At 47.3% G+C, this 24,256-nt stretch overlaps 1 protein-coding gene across 1 annotated transcript in view; it reads right to left on the bottom strand.

Annotated features, from left to right (window-relative positions):
* Positions 1 to 8,385: 8,385 nt before the first annotated feature.
* The window catches only part of LOC138261039 (ER membrane protein complex subunit 3-like), a 41,055-nt gene continuing 25,184 nt past the window's right edge, over positions 8,386 to 24,256 (bottom strand). Inside the window, exons 6-8 of the mRNA XM_069209657.1 lie at positions 22,724 to 22,803; positions 10,933 to 11,015; positions 8,386 to 9,247 (exon numbers count right to left, since the gene is read on the bottom strand). Coding sequence (XP_069065758.1) covers positions 9,116 to 9,247; positions 10,933 to 11,015; positions 22,724 to 22,803 — 295 coding nt within the window. The 3' untranslated portion in view covers positions 8,386 to 9,115. The remainder of the gene's footprint in view (positions 9,248 to 10,932; positions 11,016 to 22,723; positions 22,804 to 24,256) is intronic.

Raw genomic sequence — 24,256 nt, 5'->3', positions numbered from 1 at the left:
TTTTGAGTGTATGTGTACACTGCGACATTAACATTAATTATTAAGGGTCTCCAGTCAAACACCGGGGAATAATTAAAGCAACTGAATCGATGAAAGATAAAAGTGGTGTGGTAAACTGTCTCTATTTCTCCCCCAAAATGAAAAAAATCCAGGAATTCCTAAAACTGTGGATAACAGCACATTGAAGGACAATACTTACTAATGCCAAAGCCTGTCCATGAGGCAACCACTGTGGTGATGTATTCTCTTCCACAACAGGATGACCAGAAAATGAGTGGCATTCCTTCCTTGTAGGAAGTTGGCTCTGTATGTGCTATTTCAAAGTAAGGAATAGCATGCACAGAGTCCAAGGGTTCCCCTTAGAGGTAAAATAGTGGTAAAAATAGATAATACTAATGCTCTATTTTGTGGTAGTGTGGTCGAGCAGTAGGCTTATCCAAGGAGTAGTGTTAAGCATTTGTTGCACATACACAAGACAATAAATGAGGTACACACACTCAGAGACAAATCCAGCCAATAGGTTTTTATATAGAAAAATATCTTTTCTTAGTTTATTTTAAGAACCACAGGTTCAAATTCTACATGTAATATCTCATTCGAAAGGTATTGCAGGTAAGTACTTTAGGAACTTCAGATCATCAAAATTGCATGTATACTTTTCAGGTTATTCACAAATAGCTGTTTTAAAAGTGGACACTTAGTGCAATTTTCACAGTTCCTAGGGGAGGTAAGTATTTGTTAGGTTAACCAGGTAAGTAAGACACTTACGGGGCTTAGTTCTTGGTCCAAGGTAGCCCACCGTTGGGGGTTCAGAGCAACCCCAAAGTCACCACACCAGCAGCTCAGGGCCGGTCAGGTGCAGAGTTCAAAGTGGTGCCCAAAACACATAGGCTAGAATGGAGAGAAGGGGGTGCCCCGGTTCCGGTCTGCTTGCAGGTAAGTACCCGCGTCTTCGGAGGGCAGACCAGGGGGGTTTTGTAGGGCACCGGGGGGGACACAAGTCCACACATAAGTTTCACCCTCAGCAGCGCGGGGGCGGCCGGGTGCAGTGTAGGAACAGGCGTCGGGTTCGCAATGTTAGTCTATGATAGATCTCGGGATCTCTTCAGCGCTGCAGGCAGGCAAGGGGGGGATTCCTCGGGGAAACCTCCACTTGGGCAAGGGAGAGGGACTCCTGGGGGTCACTTCTCCAGTGAAAGTCCGGTCCTTCAGGTCCTGGGGGCTGCGGGTGCAGGGTCTCTCCCAGGCGTCGGGACTTTAGGTTCAAAGAGTCGCGGTCAGGGGAAGCCTCGGGATTCCCTCTGCAGGCGGCGCTGTGGGGGCTCAGGGGGGACAGGTTTTGGTACTCACAGTATCAGAGTAGTCCTGGGGTCCCTCCTGAGGTGTTGGATCGCCACCAGCCGAGTCGGGTCGCCGGGTGCAGTGTTGCAAGTCTCACGCTTCTTGCGGGGAGCTTGCAGGGTTCTTTAAAGTTGCTGGAAACAAAGTTGCAGCTTTTCTTGGAGCAGGTCCGCTGTCCTCGGGAGTTTCTTGTCTTTTCGAAGCAGGGGCAGTCCTCAGAGGATGTCGAGGTCGCTGGTCCCTTTGGAAGGCGTCGCTGGAGCAGGATCTTTGGAAGGCAGGAGACAGGCCGGTGAGTTTCTGGAGCCAAGGCAGTTGTCGTCTTCTGGTCTTCCGCTGCAGGGGTTTTCAGCTGGGCAGTCCTTCTTCTTGTAGTTATCTAATTTTCTAGGGTTCAGGGTAGCCCTTAAATACTAAATTTAAGGGCGTGTTTAGGTCTGGGGGGTTAGTAGCCAATGGCTACTAGCCCTGAGGGTGGGTACACCCTCTTTGTGCCTCCTCCCAAGGGGAGGGGGTCACAATCCTAACCCTATTGGGGGAATCCTCCATCTGCAAGATGGAGGATTTCTAAAAGTTAGAGTCACTTCAGCTCAGGACACCTTAGGGGCTGTCCTGACTGGCCAGTGACTCCTCCTTGTTTTTCTCATTATTTTCTCCGGCCTTGCCGCCAAAAGTGGGGCCTGGCCGGAGGGGGCGGGCAACTCCACTAGCTGGAGTGTCCTGCTGGGTTGGCACAAAGGAGGTGAGCCTTTGAGGCTCACCGCCAGGTGTGACAATTCCTGCCTGGGAGAGGTGTTAGCATCTCCACCCAGTGCAGGCTTTGTTACTGGCCTCAGAGTGACAAAGGCACTCTCCCCATGGGGCCAGCAACATGTCTCGGTTTGTGGCAGGCTGCTAAAACTAGTCAGCCTACACAGATAGTCGGTCAAGTTTCAGGGGGCACCTCTAAGGTGCCCTCTGTGGTGTATTTTACAATAAAATGTACACTGGCATCAGTGTGCATTTATTGTGCTGAGAAGTTTGATACCAAACTTCCCAGTTTTCAGTGTAGCCATTATGGTGCTGTGGAGTTCGTGTTTGACAGACTCCCAGACCATATACTCTTATGGCTACCCTGCACTTACAATGTCTAAGGTTTTGTTTAGACACTGTAGGGGTACCATGCTCATGCACTGGTACCCTCACCTATGGTATAGTGCACCCTGCCTTAGGGCTGTAAGGCCTGCTAGAGGGGTGTCTTACCTATACTGCATAGGCAGTGAGAGGCTGGCATGGCACCCTGAGGGGAGTGCCATGTCGACTTACTCGTTTTGTCCTCACTAGCACACACAAGCTGGCAAGCAGTGTGTCTGTGCTGAGTGAGAGGTCTCCAGGGTGGCATAAGACATGCTGCAGCCCTTAGAGACCTTCCTTGGCATCAGGGCCCTTGGTACTAGAAGTACCAGTTACAAGGGACTTATCTGGATGCCAGGGTCTGCCAATTGTGGATACAAAAGTACAGGTTAGGGAAAGAACACTGGTGCTGGGGCCTGGTTAGCAGGCCTCAGCACACTTTCAATTGTAAACATAGCATCAGCAAAGGCAAAAAGTCAGGGGGCAACCATGCCAAGGAGGCATTTCCTTACATTCCTGAACTACAAGTTGTTGCTGCACAGCAAAGAAATCAAAAGATTGATATTCTCATACCTTTAAGGTTAGAGAAGAGGAGAAACCTCTCAAAAATCCAGTTTGAATATATATAAAAATAAAAAAAAAAGACAGCGGCACATTCCTATGCCCTAGTGCAGGAGGCAACAGCAAGACAAATTCACCTCTTAACAACAAATACCAACAGAAGGAGAGTGAACTGTACACACATAAACCACTGTCCACCATCCAACAACCGAGTGGGAGGGAGCATAGCTAATCTGATAGAGACTTCTAGCTGCAGATTCCTTACTTTTAGACTTCTAGCTGCAGATTCCTTAGATCTTTAGAATTTCCTGGCATCAGCTTGAAATCCAGAACTTTTGCAGAGCAATACCCTTGCGTGTGCCATCCATTGGCATCGTTTGGATCCACGTGGTGTCGTTGGAGCAGTCTGTGAAATCACGGTCGCCTATAAAGGCGCCACCAGACATTCATACATCAGCTCTTTTCCTTCCGCAACATTTAAAGCGCAGATCCGGAACAGAGCTACCCTGTCATTTTTTGACTGGCCTTTTTCAACATTTTTGTCGAGACTTTTTTTGGATCTATGCAGGATGACATGGAGGAAGATTGGGTTCAAGCCGTGTGGCGCCTGCCACCATGCCATGTCAGTGACGGACCTCCACCAGGTATGTCTCTGGTGCATAGACCAAGACTACAATTTGAAGTCGTGGTTGGACTGCCGGTCCATGGCACTGAAAACTTCAAGGGGGCGGCCCCCAAGCTAATGCGGCCAGGCATTTGACATTGGTAGGCGCAACTCCTCGGTGCGACGGTCCCGGAGGAGGTCATAGGACCGAACCAGGAGCTCCAAGTCCTCTTCATCCCACTCTAGGTTCTCTAGGCACTCAGGGAAGAGGCACAAAAGAGGACTCAAACTTCAGCTTGTCGGCTGATGGGGCAAATGTGGTACATAAACGTTCCAGGCACGGTTCTGAAGAGCCGTTGCCAGGGCCAAATCCAAGCCCCACCCTCCCTCTTTTCTGGTAGCAAACCCTGATCAACTTAAGGAGTTTTACGAAGCTATGAGTCTTATGTTTGAGCAGGCTGGCCCCGCAAGAGCTTCTTCGAGCCCCATGGAGCTGGCAGAGGCCCCATCACATTCCACGCCAGCAGCTTCGGTGTCTATGGGGTCTCACCCACAGGTGCTAGATCAAAGCCTGAGCATTTCTACGGAGTCAGGCACTGGTGAGGTATAGGAGGGGGGGTCTCAGGACCTTCTAGAGTCCCAATTAGAACCTCTGCATTGGTATGAGGCCAGTGGACGGGACACCGCTCCAGATACTGGTATGCTCTCACCTCCTACTGTGGCTACAGAGGAGGGGGCATTGTATGCAAGGGTTGGTGAGTAGGGCAGCAGAGGTCCTGGACCTAAATCTGCCTATGGTGCATATCCCCATCCTGCCTGCCCACAGGCGTTACCTGCGGTTCAAGGTGGGCCACAAGCACTTTCAGTTTACTCTGCTCCCTAGCACCCCTTGTATGTTCACCAAGGTGATGACGCTGGTCGCAGCTCATCTGTGCAGGCTAGAGGTTTCAGTCTTCCCCTACCTCGATGACTGGCTGTTGAAGGCTCCTTCGCCCCAGGCTGTTGTCCCCCACCTTCAGACTACAGCAAACCTCCTACATTTGTTGGGGTTCACTATAAACGTGCCGAAGTCCCACCTGACTCCCTCTCCGATGCTCCCTTTCATCAGAGCTGTTCTGGACACAGTGCAGTTTCAGGTCTATCCTCCCGAGCAGCGAGCCCAAGATATTCCGGTTATAATTCTGATGTTTCGACCTCTATCCTTGACTTCAGTGAGACAGACTGAGGCTGCCAGGCCTCATTGCTACCTGCATCCTCTTAGTAAAAAAAAAAGAAAATTCCACATGGCATACGAGGGCTCTGCAGTGGGACCTAAAGTTCCAGTGGGCACAGCATCAGGGGAATCTCGCCGACACGGTTCAGATCTCGGAGGGAACTGCAAAAGATCTGCAATGGTGGTTAGTAAACTGCGATTGGGTCAGAGGCAGACTCCTCCCTTCCTCAACCAGAATGTAATGTAATGGGATGGGGTGGCCATCTGGGAGAGGTGGAGATTAAAGGCCTCTGCTCTCCGGCAGACTCCGAATCAACTTACTAGAGCTCCAGGCGATCCAACTGGCATTAAAGGTTTTTTTCTTGTTGTCAAAGGGAAGATGGTGCTGGTGTTCACAGACAACACCACCACAATGTGGTACTGCAACAAGCAGGGCGGTGTGGGGTCGTGGACCCTTTGTCAAAAGGCCTTGCGTCTTTGGGCATGGCTGGAACAGCAGGGCATAACCCTGGTGGTTCAACACCTGGTAGGTCCTCTGAACGCCAGGGCAGACCAACTCAGCCGTCTATGCCTAGCGGATCACAAGTGGTGACCCATCCAGAGTTGGCACAAAGACTCTTTCAGCAGTGGGGAGATCCGTTCGCCTCTGCAGACAATGCGCAGTGTCATCAATATTACGAGTAGTAGTTTCCAAGGCGGCAGTCTTTCAGCAACATTTTTTGTCGCCTTTCTGCCCAGTTCTCAAGAAGGTCAAGAACGACCGAGCCCAAGTAATCCTGGTTGCTCTAGACAGGGCATGGAGAGTTTATCCTGAGCTTCTGAAAATGAGCATCAGTCCTCCAATCAGGCTACCCCTTCGGGAAGATCTGTCGCAGTAGCAGGGGAAGGTTCTCCACCTGAACCTATCTGCTCCGCGCCTTCATGCATGGAGATTGAGCGGCCACAGTTTGACAGCCTTTGACCTTCTTCTTAAAGTCTGCAACATTATTTTGGCAGCCAGTTGTCCCACCACTAAGGTGGTAAACACCTGCCGTTGGAAACTCTTTGTATATTATTGTACAGAAAGATCTATTGAGCCTCTTTCTGCTTCTCTCTCTGACATTCTTCTCTCTGTCTTATCGCATGCCCAACAGGGTTCTGCATTATGCACTTTCAAAAGCTATGTTTCTGGCTTATCGGCGTTCCTTCGGCTGCCCGATCAGCCTTTGTAGGAAGCTGGCCTGTTCTGTGGTGGGTACCTAAGGTACTTACACCATGTACTAGGTCAAGGTATCACCTCTTAGTGAAGTGTAGGCAATGTCTAGAAGCCAGGCTCTCTAGAGGTAGCTGTGGATGAGCAGCCAAGGCTTATCCAGGAGACACGCAAAGCTCATGCAAAACCACAGTGTAGTCACACAGCACAGGAAAGAAAACTCAGTTGTACAAAAATAAAGGTACTTTATTTTTGGTCACACAATACCACAAAAAGGACTAGAAGGGCAACCCTCCAATAGGAGGTAAGTAGTACACTAATTATATACACTAGTAAAACAGTAATAGGCATAGAAAAGGTTAGAAAACAGTGCAAATGTAAATAACCAATAGTGACCCTAGGAGAAATCCAAACCATATACTAAAAAAAATGGAATGAAAACATAGGACCCCGACTTTAGCTAAGTGGAATGTGAAGAGGGGAGCTGGGAGTACTAGAAAACCACAGAGGTCAGTAATATAGCCTCCCCCCCCCCCCCCCCCCCCAGTCCCCTCCCCCAATCCAGCGACCAGAAAAGCAGGAGTAACTCACTGGAATTTCCCCAAACCACCCAAAAGGAAGAACCCAAACAAGACTGCAAGAAACCAGCGGTGGATTCCTGGAGAGATAGACTTGTGGAGAGAGGGGACCAAGTCCAAGAGTCACATTGGAGTCTAGGAGCTACTACCCACCCAGCTGTACTTGCAGGAGTTGGTCGACGGTGAGGAAGAACAGGTCAGCACTGGAGCCAGAGAAGAGTTCCTGATGGATGTCCCATGCTGGAGTGAAGAATGCAGACTGGTGTCGGTGTAGGAATTCCACCCGCAAGCCTTGGCAAAGGCAACTTCACGGTTAACGGAAAAGTGGAGCGGCCGGGGACCAGCAAGGGCCAGGAGGACTCAACCCAGGAGTGGGAGTCAGAGGGGACTCTCAGCTATACAGAGATCCCAAGGGGCAGAGGTAGCACCCACAGGTTGGGGACACAGAAGTTGTAGGAGCCCATGCAGCACTACAGGAAAGGGTCCCACACCGCAGGAGAACCACACAGAGCTGTGCATGTCACAGGAAGGAGTGCTGGGTACTAGAGCTATACGTTGACTGAAGATCCCTTGGAGGAGATGCAAACAAGCCTTGGCAGCTGCAAGAGATGCAGTGCATGTGGGTACTGTCCTGCATGCAAAGGCAAGGGCTTACCTCCACCAAAGTTGGACAGCTGGCAGAGAGGACTACTCTGGACCAACACCGTGATGCAGGATACACACAGCTCAAGATTAGGGGAGATCCATGCAGCCGGTCGTCGTTGCAGCAGGTGCCTGCGGATGCAGGGGGAGGGACTCCTTGTAATGTCATTGCTGCCAGACAGGCACTCAGTAGCACTAAAACCATACTGAGGGGGCTTGAGGTGCAATTTCATGATCTATATTCATAGATACATACATACACACACTTGCAAATGAATTTAAACCTTTCTCAGCCAGGGAAGGAGAGGAGATACGACTTAGGCACCAAAACCTATGTAGGGAAGAGGGGCAAGGCACAGTAACGTAGCTTGGTGTAGTTGAAGGTAAAGAGATACTACCCGCTAATTGAAAGTTTAACCTACAGACACCAGTAAAGAGTGTAAACTCCCTGTGCAATGATTCGTTGGCCTATATCATCAAAACCACTCATGTCAAGGCTTGATTTCAAAGTCGTGAGTCTGCCTCCAGCACAATTACATTCCTCATACACTTTTAAATTGAAATGTTTTACCTGAAAGGGGCGGAGGTAACTCACATTAACATTTAGTTCTTGAATACTTCGGCATTCTAGGAACATAGTTGGGATGGTCTACAATCGAAGTTTGCAAAGTTCCAGAAGGTGAAAAACATGGCTCAAGCTGTTTGAGTAAACTGGAGAACTGCAGTTTGGAGATCATTTACTTACCTTGTGGACACAGAGCGCTCAGTCTAGGATTTAGTTCTACACATTAAACTTCACGGTTCTTGAATTTCTATACAACTGCCTAGCTAGGGGGTTTCTTTCGATTTCAATTAAATTTATCAAAGTTGTATAGTACAAATATGTGCAGTGTGACGTTGATCTTAGAAATTATGCTTCAGCCGAGAATAATAAAATTGATTGGTGCCATTAATAATATGTAAGATGTTCTTAAAATCGATCACTATGCAAGGTAGCTTTCTGCAGAGCTGGGGTGCACTGGCTGCTGTGTGGAGGTATCTTTGGAGTTACAGGATGTGATCCACTCATCCTGGTGAAAGATTTCCCTTTCTAGTGCTTTTGAGTCGCAGCCAAATTACACAAAGATCATAACACCTGAGATGAATTTAAGAGTTTATTGCTTTTTTACAGAATGGCATAATTTGGCACATTGAGTAACACTATCTCAATCTTCAGAATAAAAGTACTTTCAGTCACTTATCACACATACTCAGCAATTTTATATTTTACTGGGTTCAGCCCACGGTGTAGGGCTGGGATGTATAAACAAATAAGCAAGTTCTTTCAAAAGTGCACCATTTGGGAATACAAATAGTAGTAGAATATTTCCGACGACCTCCAAGAGAAAAGCAAGACTGGGGACTCGGAGATAAGGTCACTTCACGGCTTCTGCAAGTCTAGCAAATCCCCCAAATGTTGCTGTACCTGGAATTCGCCTAACAGTGTTACAAGAAAAAGAAAATCAAATTAGAAATGTATGTTGATCAGATGCCTGTGAAATCACAGAAGTAGGGGTTCTGGCATTTTCCCCTAAACTGGCTGGAAGAAAGGAGATCGAGAAGTCCGAAGGTGGTGCGATATTCTTGGGTGCTCTCCAATCTGCACACCATAACAGAGTCCACCCTGGCAGTAAATACTGTGCTGGTGCATCAGGCAGCGTGCAGAAGGGGCCAGATGAAGATGCAGGCACCACCACAGTCTTGTGCGCTTCCAATGTGTAGGATGAGCTCAAGAGGCAGCTGCAGGAAGTTGCTTCTGGACACTATATGCTGTGCTTCCTGGAGGCTTTCCTGGTGGTCACTGTATTCTGCGCAGTGGTGAGCCAACAATCTTAGAAGGATGTGGTGGCAACAGGCTCCCGACTGTGGAGCCCCTCAAAGTCCAGGTCCTTTGCCATTAGTTCATCTTCCACGCTCTCCAGAGCCCATTGATGATCAACAATTTCCAAGGCTTCCCACTCTGCCTGCGAAGTTCCAAGAGAGAGAATACAGATTACTTCGGTACAGAACGGGAACGGAGACTACGGAGGGAAAACTACAATTCCGGTTTGTCGGCAATACATTCTGAATGCATCTCTCTTTCATACACAAAAACTGGGAAACAAGTAGGAGTGGATTAAACTGATGGTTCCGCAGGGAGGTGGAAAAGCGACAGCAAATGTATATAAGACACCAGCAGCACCCTGGATTTACTAGCAGTAAAATCAAAATATACTATGGTGTAGGTTGCCTCCTCAGCAAACTTCTACACTAGAGGCTTCTGCCCGCATGGGACTAAAATGCTAAGCCTGAGAAATATAAAATGAATATCCCTGCATTATGACAGCCTACTTGCCATTAGTTACTTGGAAAGCAAAAAGGGTTTCAGATATTTGTGTGAGGAGTTGCCGTCCAGCTTTAGGGATCAAGACTATAAGGTGGTCATGTTTTACATTACACCAGAAGCCACTTTTGTTTCCTTCGCAACGCAAACATACAGTTACATCTTGGTGTGCAGGTCATATGTTAACAGGGGGAGTGAGCCACGTCAGATCGAACACAGTCAGTTCTGTGCAGTCATGTTTGATAAAAAGTTTAAGACTGTTTGTTGCAAGCAAGTCTTCCAAAACACGAAAACTAATCCTATGCAAACACAAGAATTGGCTTAAAAAGCAAAAAGTGATAGATGTAAACACTTTATTCAGTCTCGAGTCTCTCCGGGTGTAAACATGCAGATGCACAGCTTTCTCTACTGCAGGGACCCTAGAGGCACCTCGCTGTTAAGGCCCAACAATGTTGAAATACATCTTGATTTGCTTATTTTCATTCTAAGGTGAGGTGTCCAGCAGTTCAGACTGGAATGCTCCTTCCATGACAGGACCTTAACTGATTATTTGGTGGGGCCCCCCTTCTGTAGTATTACAGACAAGGTAAAAAAAGCAATGGAATGGAATGATATTTAAACGAAGGCCAGTTTCCAGTCCTGGGCTTATGGTCCACAAATCAGTGCTATCACGACTGTCAGTCTAACTAGTACCGCAGACGTGGATGAAGACTACAATAACCAAAATAAACTAAGTTGTCAGATGAGAGTCCAGGACTAGAAACAAGTCCATATGGGCATGAAGTTACACACATACACAAGACACTGTTTTGTCCAAGAAACCCAAGAGACGCAGAATGGGGCAACCTGCCAGCCACGTCTGATGGAAGCCTATTCTGAACAGTTATGTCTATTAAGACTCGAGCTGAAATCTAGTGGTCATGTGTGATGGAACACAATAGGTGTCTTGCATAGTCATGTATAAATAGAAACTTGGGGGATAACGTTCTGCACAGTCATTTCCAATAGGACAAAAGCAGGAACCCTGTGCAATCGTGTCTGAAGGACTATTAGAAGCACTGTGTGCATTCAAGTCCAATTGAACACAAAAATGTACTGTGGACAGTTATGAAGGATAGATGACCAGGAGGAGGACATCCCATGGAGTCACAGTAAGGTAAGAGAAGGTGAAGTCCTGCCCAGTTATGTTTGAGAAAGCACAATTTATTAACGTTAACAGGTACTGTTACACATTGTAAAAGAAAGTGAGATGTCGTAACACTTCTCAGTCGGTTCATGGACACAGTAGGATATGTTAAAATCCCTAAGACCACACAAATGTCTCACCTTGAAAGCCTTGTTGGGGTCTGGAGGCATGGCAACTGCAGCCCCCGTCATCTGGTCCTGCATGATGCGACTCTGATCAGCAGCTGCAGCAAGATGGCAAACAAGCACATGTTTAAACCTCTTAAAAAGAACCAATACATACGGCTAGGAAAAACTTCACAAGGCTCCTGCGATGGCTTTAAGGGCACCTCTGAGTGTTTGTTACACTCGGAGTACTATTGGCGCCTCCAATTATTTCATTACAAACTCTTAGGAATACTGCAGGACTCTGTGGTGAAACAAATCTATAAACGTAGCTTTCAGGCTACGGGAAGAATATTGCCCTACAGTACAAATAGGAACCAGAGGAAATACAATGGCTGTAGGTCAGGGACAGTGGGTAATTCAGTTGATAATATCAAAAAGCAACAAGGATTCTGTTGCTAAATCAATTCATGAAGACAGATATGCAGTGTGTTTCACTTCAGTGAATGGTTGCTGGGTTTTTGTAGCTCGCAAAGTCTTAAAGCCTTATCAGATCCGAGCCTGTCAGTGTGGGAGTGACGGTGATTGGCTTGACTACAATGGCCCCCTTTGGGAACCACTTACAGGAAGATACCAAGGCACATAACGCATTTACACACTTCCACTGTAGACAAGGACAAGGCACACGTATCCCACCACAATCACGAGTAACAGAATTAGTCTCTTCTCACCCTATTATTATGTGCTGATCTTTTAATTGATCATAAGCTTCTTTTTTATGACGTGCTTTGCACACTTTAGAAATATAAAAGTTCATAATGAATTCCTCCACATTCGAGAAAATGAGTAGCAATAAATAAAGTAATTGTGGTACCTTCTCATTATAGTGTTGGGATAGGAAAAGGGGTTTAATATATTGTAAAACATTACTAATTTCTACGGTGTAGGAAGTTGGCTCTGTATGTGCTATTTCAAAGTAAGGAATAACATGCACAGAGTCCAAGGGTTCCCCTTAGAGGTAAAATAGTGGTAAAAAGAGATAATACTAATGCTCTATTTTGTGGTAGTGTGGTCGAGCAGTAGGCTTATCCAAGGAGTAGTGTTAAGCATTTGTTGTACATACACATAGACAATAAATGAGGTACACACACTCAGAGACAAATCCAGCCAATAGGTTTTTATAGAAAAAAATATATTTTCTTAGTTTATTTTAAGAACCACAGGTTCAAATTTAACATGTAATATCTTGTTCGAAAGGTATTGCAGGTAAGTACTTTAGGAACTTCAAATCATAAAAATTGCATGTATACTTTTCAAGTTATTGACAAATAGCTGTTTTAAAAGTGGACACTTAGTGCAATTTTCACAGTTCCTGGGGGAGGTAAGTTTTTGTTAGTTTTACCAGGTAAGTAGGACACTTACAGGGTTCAGTTCTTGGTCCAAGGTAGCCCACCGTTGGGGGTTCAGAGCAACCCCAAAGTCACCGCACCAGCAGCTCAGGGCCGGTCAGGTGCAGAGTTCAAAGTGGTGCCCAAAACACATAGGCTAGAATGGAGAGAAGGGGGTGCCCCGGTTCCGGTCTGCTTGCAGGTAAGTACCCGCGTCTTCGGAGGGCAGACCAGGGGGGTTTTGTAGGGCACCGGGGGGGACACAGGTCCACACCGAAATTTCACCCTCAGCGGCGCGGGGGCGGCCGGGTGCAGTGTAGAGACAAGCGTCGGGTTCGCAATGTTAGTCTATGAGAGATCTCGGGATCTCTTCAGCGCTGCAGGCAGGCAAGGGGGGGATTCCTCGGGGAAACCTCCACTTGGGCAAGGGAGAGGGACTCCTGGGGGTCGCTTCTCCAGTGAAAGTCCGGTCCTTCAGGTCCTGGGGGCTGCGGGTGCAGGGTCTCTCCCAGGCGTCGGGACTTTAGGTTCAAAGAGTCGCGGTCAGGGGAAGCCTCGGGATTCCCTCTGCAGGCGGCGCTGTGGGGGCTCAGGGGGGACAGGTTTTGGTACTCACAGTATCAGAGTAGTCCTGGGGTCCCTCCTGAGGCGTCGGATCTCCACCAGCCGAGTCGGGGTCGCCGGGTGCAGTGTTGCAAGTCTCACGCTTCTTGCGGGGAGCTTGCAGGGTTCTTTCAAGGCTGCTGGAAACAAAGTTGCAGCCTTTCTTGGAGCAGGTCCGCTGTCCTCGGGAGTTTCTTGTCTTTTCGAAGCAGGGGCAGTCCTCAGAGGATGTCGAGGTCGCTGGTCCCTTTGGAAGGCGTCGCTGGAGCAGGATCTTTGGAAGGCAGGAGACAGGCCGGTGAGTTTCTGGAGCCAAGGCAGTTGTCGTCTTCTGGTCTTCCTCTGCAGGGGTTTTCAGCTGGGCAGTCCTTCTTCTTGTAGTTGCAGGAATCTAATTTTCTAGGGTTCAGGGTAGCCCTTAAATACTAAATTTAAGGGCGTGTTTAGGTCTGGGGGGTTAGTAGCCAATGGCTACTAGCCCTGAGGGTGGGTACACCCTCTTTGTGCCTCCTCCCAAGGGGAGGGGGTCACAATCCTAACCCTATTGGGGGAATCCTCCATCTGCAAGATGGAGGATTTCTAAAAGGTAGAGTCACCTCAGCTCAGGCCACCTTAGGGGCTGTCCTGACTGGCCAGTGACTCCTCCTTGTTTTTCTCATTATTTTCTCCGGCCTTGCCGCCAAAAGTGGGGCCTGGCCGGAGGGGGCGGGCAACTCCACTAGCTGGAGTGTCCTGCTGGGTTGGCACAAAGGAGGTGAGCCTTTGAGGCTCACCGCCAGGTGTGACAATTCCTGCCTGGGAGAGGTGTTAGCATCTCCACCCAGTGCAGGCTTTGTTACTGGCCTCAGAGTGACAAAGGCACTCTCCCCATGGGGCCAGCAACATGTCTCGGTTTGTGGCAGGCTGCTAAAACTAGTCAGCCTACACAGATAGTCGGTTAAGTTTCAGGGGGCACCTCTAAGGTGCCCTCTGTGGTGTATTTTACAATAAAATGTACACTGGCATCAGTGTGCATTTATTGTGCTGAGAAGTTTGATACCAAACTTCCCAGTTTTCAGTGTAGCCATTATGGTGCTGTGGAGTTCGTGTTTGACAGACTCCCAGACCATATACTCTTATGGCTACCCTGCACTTACAATGTCTAAGGTTTTGTTTAGACACTGTAGGGGTACCATGCTCATGCACTGGTACCCTCACCTATGGTATAGTGCACCCTGCCTTAGGGCTGTAAGGCCTGCTAGAGGGGTGTCTTACCTATACTGCATAGGCAGTGAGAGGCTGGCATGGCACCCTGAGGGGAGTGCCATGTCGACTTACTCGTTTTGTCCTCACTAGCACACACAAGCTGGCAAGCAGTGTGTCTGTGCTGAGTGAGAGGTCTCCAGGGTGGCATAAGACATGCTGCAGCCCTTAGAGACCTTCCTTGGCATCAGGGCCCTTGGTACTAGAAGTACCAGTTACCAGGGACTTATCTGGATGCCAGGGTCTGCCAATTGTGGATACAAAAGTACAGGTTTAGGGAAAGAACACTGGTGCTGGGGCCTGGTTAGCAGGCCTCAGCACACTTTCAATTGTAAACATAGCATCAGCAAAGGCAAAAAGTCAGGGGGCAACCATGCCAAGGAGGCATTTCCTTACATACGGTTATTATTAACAAGGGAGATTGCTCCCTAGGCAAGCACATCCGAGCTCACTTTATTCACTGTGCCACGGTCAACGCTCTGAAACAAGCCTAGTGCAAATTCTGTGAATCCCTTGCTAGTGCTACTGATGAAGATGAATTCTAATGGAGCAGGAGATGATGGGCTGAACTACACCCGGAGTAGATGACATATTAATCGAACGGTCACAGTATAGTCCACAAAGCGAGAGAGTCTCATGTTGAAACAGAAAGGTAGTAATGCAGGCTGAGCTCGAAATGAATCTCAACCAAATACCATGAAGTTTCATAGCTCTTTTATGCCACTCACCAAGGTCTTTCGGCCAGACTATAAAACTACACATGACCTGCAGAGTGCGGCAACCAGGTACCTGGGATTCTGGTTTTGCGGTTTGAAGTTTTTAGAGTCACATGAGTGCATAGTTACACCATCTAGTGTGGGGTCCGGGAGTGTTATAGAATATAACTTTTTTTTTTTTAATCTTTAGTGGATGTCGACATAGATAGACCTTGAGCGTGACAGACTGTAAGCCTGGGGAAGTGTGAGGGTCCCAAGTGACTGAAGCCGCACAACTACTCTTCCTGTAAGTAATTGGTTTATTTTGCAGCATAAAGTCTCTGCTACTTTAGAACTGTGCATCTACAAGTCTCACCCTCCTGCCCCCCACCGTATACACATGGTAACAGGAAGCAGATGACAATGTTTAATGAAGGATTGCCCAATCAATATTTCCTTCACGAGTGTGGATATCCACATAACAGTGTTTTGTGAAGGTGTGTTCCGATGAACATGCAGCCACCTTGCAGGTATCTTGTAAAGATACTTCGGCCATGAATGAGAGCATGACTCCTTTATTCGTAGTAGAATTAGCTCTTGGCTTTGCCAAACCGCAGCGATGCTCAATATTTTGTAATATCCGTCTGGCGACAGTGATTTTAGTTATTGCTGCTCCCACAGCTTGTTCAGAGTGCGCCACAAAAAACTGCAGAGGTTTTCTGGCGTTTGTTTCTTGAATATAGTACATTAATACTTACATCCAACAAGTGTAGTGCCCTTTTTGATGCGTTAGTGGAACTCTGAAAGAGGGCAGGTGGTGTAATGGTTTACGTGATGATTAAAAAATTTAAAAAAATAAAAAAAAAGTGGGGGGTGGGAGGGGAGAGCACCTTGGGTTTGTTCACAAAATGACTTTACCAAAACACTGGCAGAAGTTACAAAGATAAACACCCTTGTTGCAGATTTATTTTTTAATCAAGGGGTAATACTTTGGAATGATAGTGCATCCCTTTTACAGAAACCAGAGGCACTGTCAGTGTGGGGGATGAATGGGGCTGTGGAAGTAGGCATCTTGTAGGCCTACAGCTGCCAGCTATTCCTCTTCTCTCAAGAGGGGAATCACCTCCTGTAAATTCGACATCTGGAACCTTTGTGTCTTGACAAATCCGTTGACAAACTCCCAGTGCTCTACTGGCCACAGCAGTTGAGTTGTGCTTTGAAACAAGAAACTACAGAGTGCATGCCGGTTATGTTCCTTTTGGATACAATTTCTATTGTTCCCTTTCCCAAGATTACCGTCACATGTCTTTGTAATACTACGTTCGATGGCATCTGTCGCTGTAGATACGCATGTTCTGCAATAGCTCGCCATCTGGTGTTGGGCCGGAGTGTTACAAGTTGTTTTTCTTCGAAGAAGTCTTTCGAGTCACGGGACCAAGTGACTCCTCCTTTTGTCTCCATTGCGCATGGGCGTCGACTCCATCTTCGATTGTTTTTTTCCGCCATCGGGTTCGGACGTGTTCCTGTTGCTCCGAGTTTCGGAACGGAAAGATAGCTAATTTTGGAAGATTTTCGTCGGTATTGTTGCGTTCGGGATCGGCGTACTTAGGTTCCACACCGCATCGAAGATCGAAGAGCTCCGGTGCCCTTCGGGGTAGTTTTTCGATCCCCCGTCGGGGCCTGGTCGGCCCGACCGCGTGCTGAAGAACGCCGATGGAACGGACCCCGTTCCGTTTCTGCCCCAAATGCCACAATAAATACCCCTACACAGACCAACACTTGGTCTGCAACCTGTGCCTGTCACCTGAGCACAGCGAAGACACCTGCGAGGCCTGTCGTGCGTTCCGGTCCCGAAAAACACTCCGAGACCGTCGAGCCAGAAGACTTCAGATGGCGTCCGCACCGACAGCCCAACGGGAGTTCGAGGAACAGGAAGAGGAAGGTACCTTTTCGATCCAAGACTCAGACTCCGAAGAATTCGACGATACACAAACCGTGAGTAAGACGTCGAAAACCACACAGAGAAACATTTACAAGGCCCAGGGGACGCCACTGCCATCCGGCCATGGCTCCACCCATAAATTCGGTGACCGACCGTCGGCACCGAAAAAGGCCCAAGCAGTGCCGAGATCGTCCGACTCCGGTCGAGACACCGGCACGCAGCCTTCTCGGGACCGAGAAAGTGCTGGAGACAAGCCTCGACACCGAGATGCCGGTGTCGACACGGCTCGACGCCGAGACAGCGGCACCGAAACAGATCGACGCCGAGAAGTTTCGGCCCCGAAAAAGAAAAAAGTCACCTCGGAGCCGAAAAAACACGCAGACAGGGTTTCGATGCCGAAACAAACTGCAAGCGACCCAGCTTCAGGCTCTTATACAGAAGAGCACTCGCTAACCTCCCAAATGCAGAAGCATAGGTTTGAGGAAGAGCTACAAACAACTGATGTGGACCATACGCAAAAGCGTATCTTCATACAGCAGGGGACAGGAAAAATAAGCACCCTTCCCCCCATTAGGAGAAAGAGAAGGTTGGAGTTCCAGACTGAACAGACACCACAACCAAAAGTGGTGAAAAGAGTTACCCCACCACCCTCTCCTCCGCCCGTGATTAACGTCTCACCAGCACAAACTCCATCACACTCCCCAGCTCACACCACCATGAGCCAGGGTGACCAAGATCAGGACGCATGGGACCTATACGACGCCCCAGTGTCAGATAACAGTCCGGAGGCATACCCTACGAAGCCATCTCCACCAGAAGACAGCACCGCGTATTCTCAGGTGGTGGCTAGAGCAGCACAATTTCACAACGTGAGCCTCCACTCAGAACAAGTCGAGGATGATTTTTTATTCAACACACTCTCCACCACCCACAGCTCATACCAAAGCCTGCCTATGCTCCCTGGTATGCTCCGGCACGCAAAAGACATCTTTAAGGAGCCGGTCAAAAGTAGGGCCATCACACCAAGGGTGGAAAAAAAGTATAAGGCGCCTCCTACAGACCCGGTTTTCATCACTACACAGCTGCCACCAGACTCTGTCGTTGTAGGAGCAGCTAGGAAAAGGGCCAACTCTCACACATCTGGAGATGCACCACCCCCAGATAAAGAAAGCCGCAAGTTCGATGCAGCTGGTAAAAGAGTCGCAGCACAAGCTGCAAACCAGTGGCGCATCGCGAACTCCCAGGCACTACTTGCGCGCTATGACAGAGCCCACTGGGACGAGATGCAACATCTCATTGACCATCTGCCCAAGGACTTACAAAATAGGGCAAAACAAGTGGTTGAGGAGGGACAGTCCATTTCCAACAACCAGATCCGCTCCTCCATGGACGCTGCAGATACAGCTGCACGGACAATTAATACATCTGTAACTATCAGAAGGCATGCATGGCTCCGAACGTCTGGATTTAAACCAGAGATTCAACAAGCAGTTCTCAATATGCCCTTTAATGAAAAAGAACTGTTCGGTCCAGAAGTGGACACAGCGATTGAGAAACTCAAAAAAGATACGGACACTGCCAAAGCCATGGGCGCACTCTATTCCCCGCAGAGCAGAGGGAATTACAGCACATTCCGTAAAACGCCCTTTCGAGGGGGGTTTCGGGGTCAAAGCACGCAAGCCAGCACCTCACAAGCCACACCGTCCAGTTACCAGGGACAGTATAGAGGAGGTTTTCGGGGACAATATAGAGGAGGGCAATTCCCTAGAAATAGAGGAAGATTTCAAAGCCCCAAAACCCCTGCTACTAAACAGTGACTCACATGTCACTCACCCCCTCCACACAACACCAGTGGGGGGAAGAATAGGTCATTATTACAAAGCATGGGAGGAAATCACTACAGACACTTGGGTTCTAGCAATTATCCAACATGGTTATTGCATAGAATTTCTACAATTCCCTCCGAACATACCACCAAAAGCACAAAATTTAACAACACACCATTCCAATCTCCTGGAGATAGAAGTGCAGGCACTATTGCAAAAGAATGCAATCGAATTAGTGCCAAACACACAAATAAACACAGGAGTTTACTCACTGTACTTTCTGATACCAAAGAAGGACAAAACGCTGAGACCAATCCTAGACCTCAGAGTAGTGAACACTTTCATCAAATCAGACCACTTCCACATGGTCACACTACAAGAAGTATTGCCATTGCTAAAACTACACGACTACATGGCAACTTTAGACCTCAAGGATGCTTATTTCCATATACCAATACACCCATCGCACAGGAAATACCTAAGGTTTTTATTCAAAGGAATACATTACCAATTCAAGGTACTGCCTTTCGGATTAACAACCGCACCAAGAGTCTTTACCAAATGTCTAGCGGTAGTCGCTGCACACATAAGAAGGCAGCAAATACATGTGTTCCCATATTTGGACGACTGGCTAATCAAGGCCCATTCGTTCATACAGTGCTCAAATCACACAAATCAGATCATACAAACCCTCTTCAAACTCGGGTTCACCGTCAACTTTACAAAATCCAACATTCTGCCGCGCAAGGTACAACAATACCTAGGAGCCATAATAGACACATCAAAGGGAGTAGCCACTCCAAGTCCACAAAGAATTCTAAATTTCAACACCATCATACAACGCATGTATCCAACACAAAAGATACAGGCAAAGATGGTATTACAACTCCTAGGCATGATGTCTTAATGCATAGCCATTGTCCCAAACGCAAGACTGCACATGAGGCCCTTACAACAATGCCTAGCATCGCAGTGGTCTCAAGCACAGGGTCACCTTCTAGATCTGGTGTTAATAGACCGCCAAACTTACCTCTCGCTCCTGTGGTGGAACAACATAAATTTAAACAAGGGGCGGCCTTTCCAAGACCCAGTGCCACAATACGTAATAACAACAGATGCTTCCATGACAGGGTGGGGAGCACACCTCGATCAACACAGCATACAAGGACAATGGAACGTACATCAAACAAAACTGCATATCAATCACCTAGAACTTCTAGCAGTTTTTCAAGCACTAAAAGCTTTCCAACCAATAATAGTTCACAAATACATTCTCGTCAAAACAGACAACATGACAACAATGTATTATCTAAACAAGCAGGGGGGGACGCACTCCACGCAGTTAAGCCTGCTAGCACAAAAGATTTGGCATTGGGCAATTCACAACCAAATTCGCCTAATAGCACAGTTTATACCAGGGATCCAAAATCAACTCGCAGACAATCTCTCTCGAGATCACCAACAGGTCCACGAATGGGAAATTCACCCCCAAATTCTGAACACTTATTTCAAACTCTGGGGAACACCTCAGATAGACTTGTTTGCGACAAGGGAGAACGCAAAATGCCAAAACTTCGCATCCAGATACCCACACGAACAATCCCAAGGCAATGCCCTATGGATGAACTGGTCAGGGATATTTGCTTACGCTTTTCCTCCTCTCCCTCTCCTTCCTTACCTGGTAAACAAACTCAGTCAAAGCAAACTCAAACTCATATTGATAGCACCAACTTGGGCAAGGCAACCCTGGTACACAACGCTGCTAGACCTATCAGTGGTACCCTGCATCAAATTGCCCAACAGGCCAGATCTGTTGACACAGCACAACCAAAAGATCAGACACCCAGATCCAGCATCGCTGAATCTAGCAATCTGGCTCCTGAAATCCTAGAATTCGGGCACTTACAACTTACCCAAGAATGTATGGAAGTCATAAAACAAGCCAGAAGGCCATCCACCAGGCACTGCTATGCAAGTAAATGGAAGAGGTTTGTTTGCTACTGCCATATTAATCAAATACAACCATTACACACAACTCCAGAACATGTAGTGGGTTACTTGCTTCACTTACAAAAATCTAACCTAGCTTTCTCTTCCATTAAAATACACCTTGCAGCAATATCTGCATACCTGCAGACTACCTATTCAACTTCCCTATATAAGATACCAGTCATTAAAGCATTCATGGAGGGCCTTAGGAGAATTATACCACCAAGAACACCACCTGTTCCTTCATGGAACCTAAATGTTGTCCTAACTAGACTTATGGGTCCACCTTTTGAACCCATGCACTCCTGCGACATACAGTTCCTAACCTGGAAGGTGGCATTTCTCATCGCCATTACTTCCCTAAGAAGAGTAAGCGAGATTCAGGCGTTTACAATACAGGAACCTTTTATACAACAACACAAAAATAAAGTCGTCCTAAGGACCAATCCTAAATTTTTGCCAAAGGTTATTTCACCGTTCCATCTAAATCAAACAGTGGAACTTCCAGTGTTCTTTCCACAGCCAGATACCGTAGCTGAAAGGGCACTACATACATTAGATGTCAAAAGAGCATTGATGTATTACATTGACAGAACAAAAAACATCAGAAAGACTAAACAACTCTTTATTGCATTTCAAAAACCTCATGCAGGAAACCCAATCTCAAAACAAGGTATAGCCAGATGGATAGTTAAATGCATCCAAATCTGCTACCTTAAAGCTAAACGACAGCTGCCCATTACACCAAGGGCACATTCAACCAGAAAGAAAGGTGCTACCATGGCCTTTCTAGGAAACATCCCAATGCAAGAAATATGTAAGGCAGCCACATGGTCTACGCCCCACACATTCACCAAGCACTACTGTGTAGACGTGTTATCCGCACAACAAGCCACAGTAGGTCAAGCCGTATTAAGAACATTATTTCAGACTACTTCCACTCCTACAGGCTGATCCACCGCTTTTTGGGGAAATAACTGCTTACTAGTCTATGCAGAACATGCGTATCTACAGCGACAGATGCCATCGAACTGAAAATGTCACTTACCCAGTGTACATCTGTTCGTGGCATCAGTCGCAGTAGATTCGCATGTGCCCACCCGCCTCCCCGGGAGCCTGTAGCAGTTTGGAAGTTACCTTCAATTATTTATATATGTATCATCTCAACCTTAAATAGGTGCATACTTAGTCACTCCATTGCATGGGCACTATTACTACAATTCAACTCCTACCTCACCCTCTGCGGGGAAAAACAATCGAAGATGGAGTCGACGCCCATGCGCAATGGAGACAAAAGGAGGAGTCACTCGGTCCCGTGACTCGAAAGACTTCTTCGAAGAAAAACAACTTGTAACACTCCAGCCCAACACCAGATGGCGAGCTATTGCAGAACATGCGAATCTACTGCGACTGATGCCACGAACAGATGTACACTGGGTAAGTGACATTTTCATTCTTGCTCTTTCTTTTATATCTTTCAGATTTGGCATTTTGCGGGAAGTGTTTGTATCAACTGCGTGCAATACCCATGCTCTATTAGGTTTAGCACACGTGTCTGTAGTAAAGGAAGCCCCCACCTTCCTTCCTTCCTTCCTTCCTTCCATCCACCCCCCCCCACCCACCCACCACCACCACAGGTATCGTGGGTGTGGAGGGGGTCGGAGGTCCAATGACTTACTCAGTGGATTGTGAGGCTGCTCTTCTCGAGGAGCTGTCTCTGGACTTGCCTCTGGCACACACACAAAAAACAAAAAAACACCTCTTGTTTGTGCTGCAGTTGTCACTGTTGTGCCACCCTAAAGTGGGTACGTGAAGGTGTTTTTTTGGGATGTGAGAATTAAACTTGCTCTTCCTTACCCTATTTAATGTGACGTTGTCTCGGCTTTTAGGCATAAATGTTTGCAAAGCTCCTGTGGCTTTAGCCTTTTCATTTGCTTTTTCCATGCCCCCTGCTCCTTAAAAACTACAATTCAATACAAAACTCACTTACTAACCCTGTGTGATGCAGTGGGGGCAGCTTACGTTGTGTTTGCCTTAGTGCACAAGAGTCTCCAGAAGTAATTGAAAGATCAGACAACATGCATTGCAATGAATGGTTGTATTCCCCTTCCTGACAACCAGTCAACTTCCCTATGGACTTACCGTTGTCCTGTCCCAGGATCAGGTTGTACATGCTGCGAAGGCCAAAAACATTGAGAAAATACCACGAGGCTGAACTTACCCTGAAAGGAAAGAAATGAGGCATCTTGATGAATTTAACATATAGGAGCACAGACAGATACAGAAGGGTGTGGATGCAGCTCTCACATAGATTCACAAATAAACAGTGCCACAAAGACCATTAGGCCTTTCTAGTTCTCAATGTTGATCCACCACAGCACAGCTCCTTCATGGTGTCTAGCTCTGGCCATAACATTGTTTTACTGCACTTTGTCCCACATTGCAGTAAATCTTCTGCCTTAAACACAATTAGGATTCTGCCAAGGCTGCTCACTTCTGCCCTGGAACTCTTTTCACAGTCACAAAGACCTGGGATAAAACTCTGACCAGCATTTAGACACACAATAGTCTGCTAGTACAATCCAGCCCAGGAATGTGATCTATAAACAGAGAAGCTTCTCCAGATAAAGCTTTGGGATTGACTCAGCTTCCTTGGAGAGTCATATCTGCAGCTAGTACGGGCCAACAGATGGTGGAAAAATGCCAGTTAAGCCCTCATCCCAATTGTTGGGGCCACGTCTGCACCCTGGAAACAACCAGCCCCAAGTCACCAAGTAGAGGGGAAGCTTTTGCCCATCTCAGAGAAGGTAAATTACTATCAAGTCTGGGAGCCAGAACAACTAGTCAGCCTGGTTAAGAAAATGAAGTCCAAAGGGGCTGCTGAACCTAACGGCCTCCCAAACGCAATCTTCAAAGGCGATCCAGTATATTGGGTGCAGTATTTGTCGCCACTTTAACACCATCACTCATGCTAAACGGATCCCAGAATCACAGAGAGGCAGTATTGTGCATACTATTTATAAAAGTGGCAATCTGGCTCTGCCTTCGAACTACAGGCTAATAGCCCTTATTGATGTAGAAGCTAAGTTGTATGCATCCTACCTGTTACAGCACCTCCAAACCTGGCCAGATGAAAATATGCTACTCCGGAGATTTCAAACAGGCTTCAGGGCAGGCATGGGAACATCAACAAATCTAATAGCTCTCTCACTTATCCTTTGACTGGGTCACAAGGGAAAGGCTTTGGTCCAGCTGGCCAAAGGGGGAAACCCAAACACTCTGCTTTGGGCCACTATAGATCTTTACACCAATACCTGGGCTCAGGTTAAAATTGGAGATGGCACCAGACTAACAAAAGGAATACCTAAAAAGATTAGCATAAAGCAAGGATGTGTCTTGGTTCCAATCTTGTTTAATTTATACCTGGCAGACCTCGCAGGTGTGTTAGCACATGTAAACAGCCTTCCTCCAGCTCTAGGCTGAGATAAAGTCGGGTGCTTATAATATGCCAACGACATCTCATTACTGAGTCATACTCCACGGGCCTGCAACAGAGTATAACAGCACTTAAAACTTTTATGGATCAGCAAGACCTATAAAGAAATCTGGCCAAAACAAAAATGATGCGGCTCCTCTGTACAAATTACAAATCTTTCAATTGGTTTCTGGGAGGAA

Source organism: Pleurodeles waltl, chromosome 10 (genome assembly GCF_031143425.1).
Source record: "Pleurodeles waltl isolate 20211129_DDA chromosome 10, aPleWal1.hap1.20221129, whole genome shotgun sequence".
Lineage (NCBI taxonomy): Eukaryota > Metazoa > Chordata > Amphibia > Caudata > Salamandridae > Pleurodeles > Pleurodeles waltl.
This window is presented reverse-complemented; position numbering and strand designations above follow the sequence as displayed.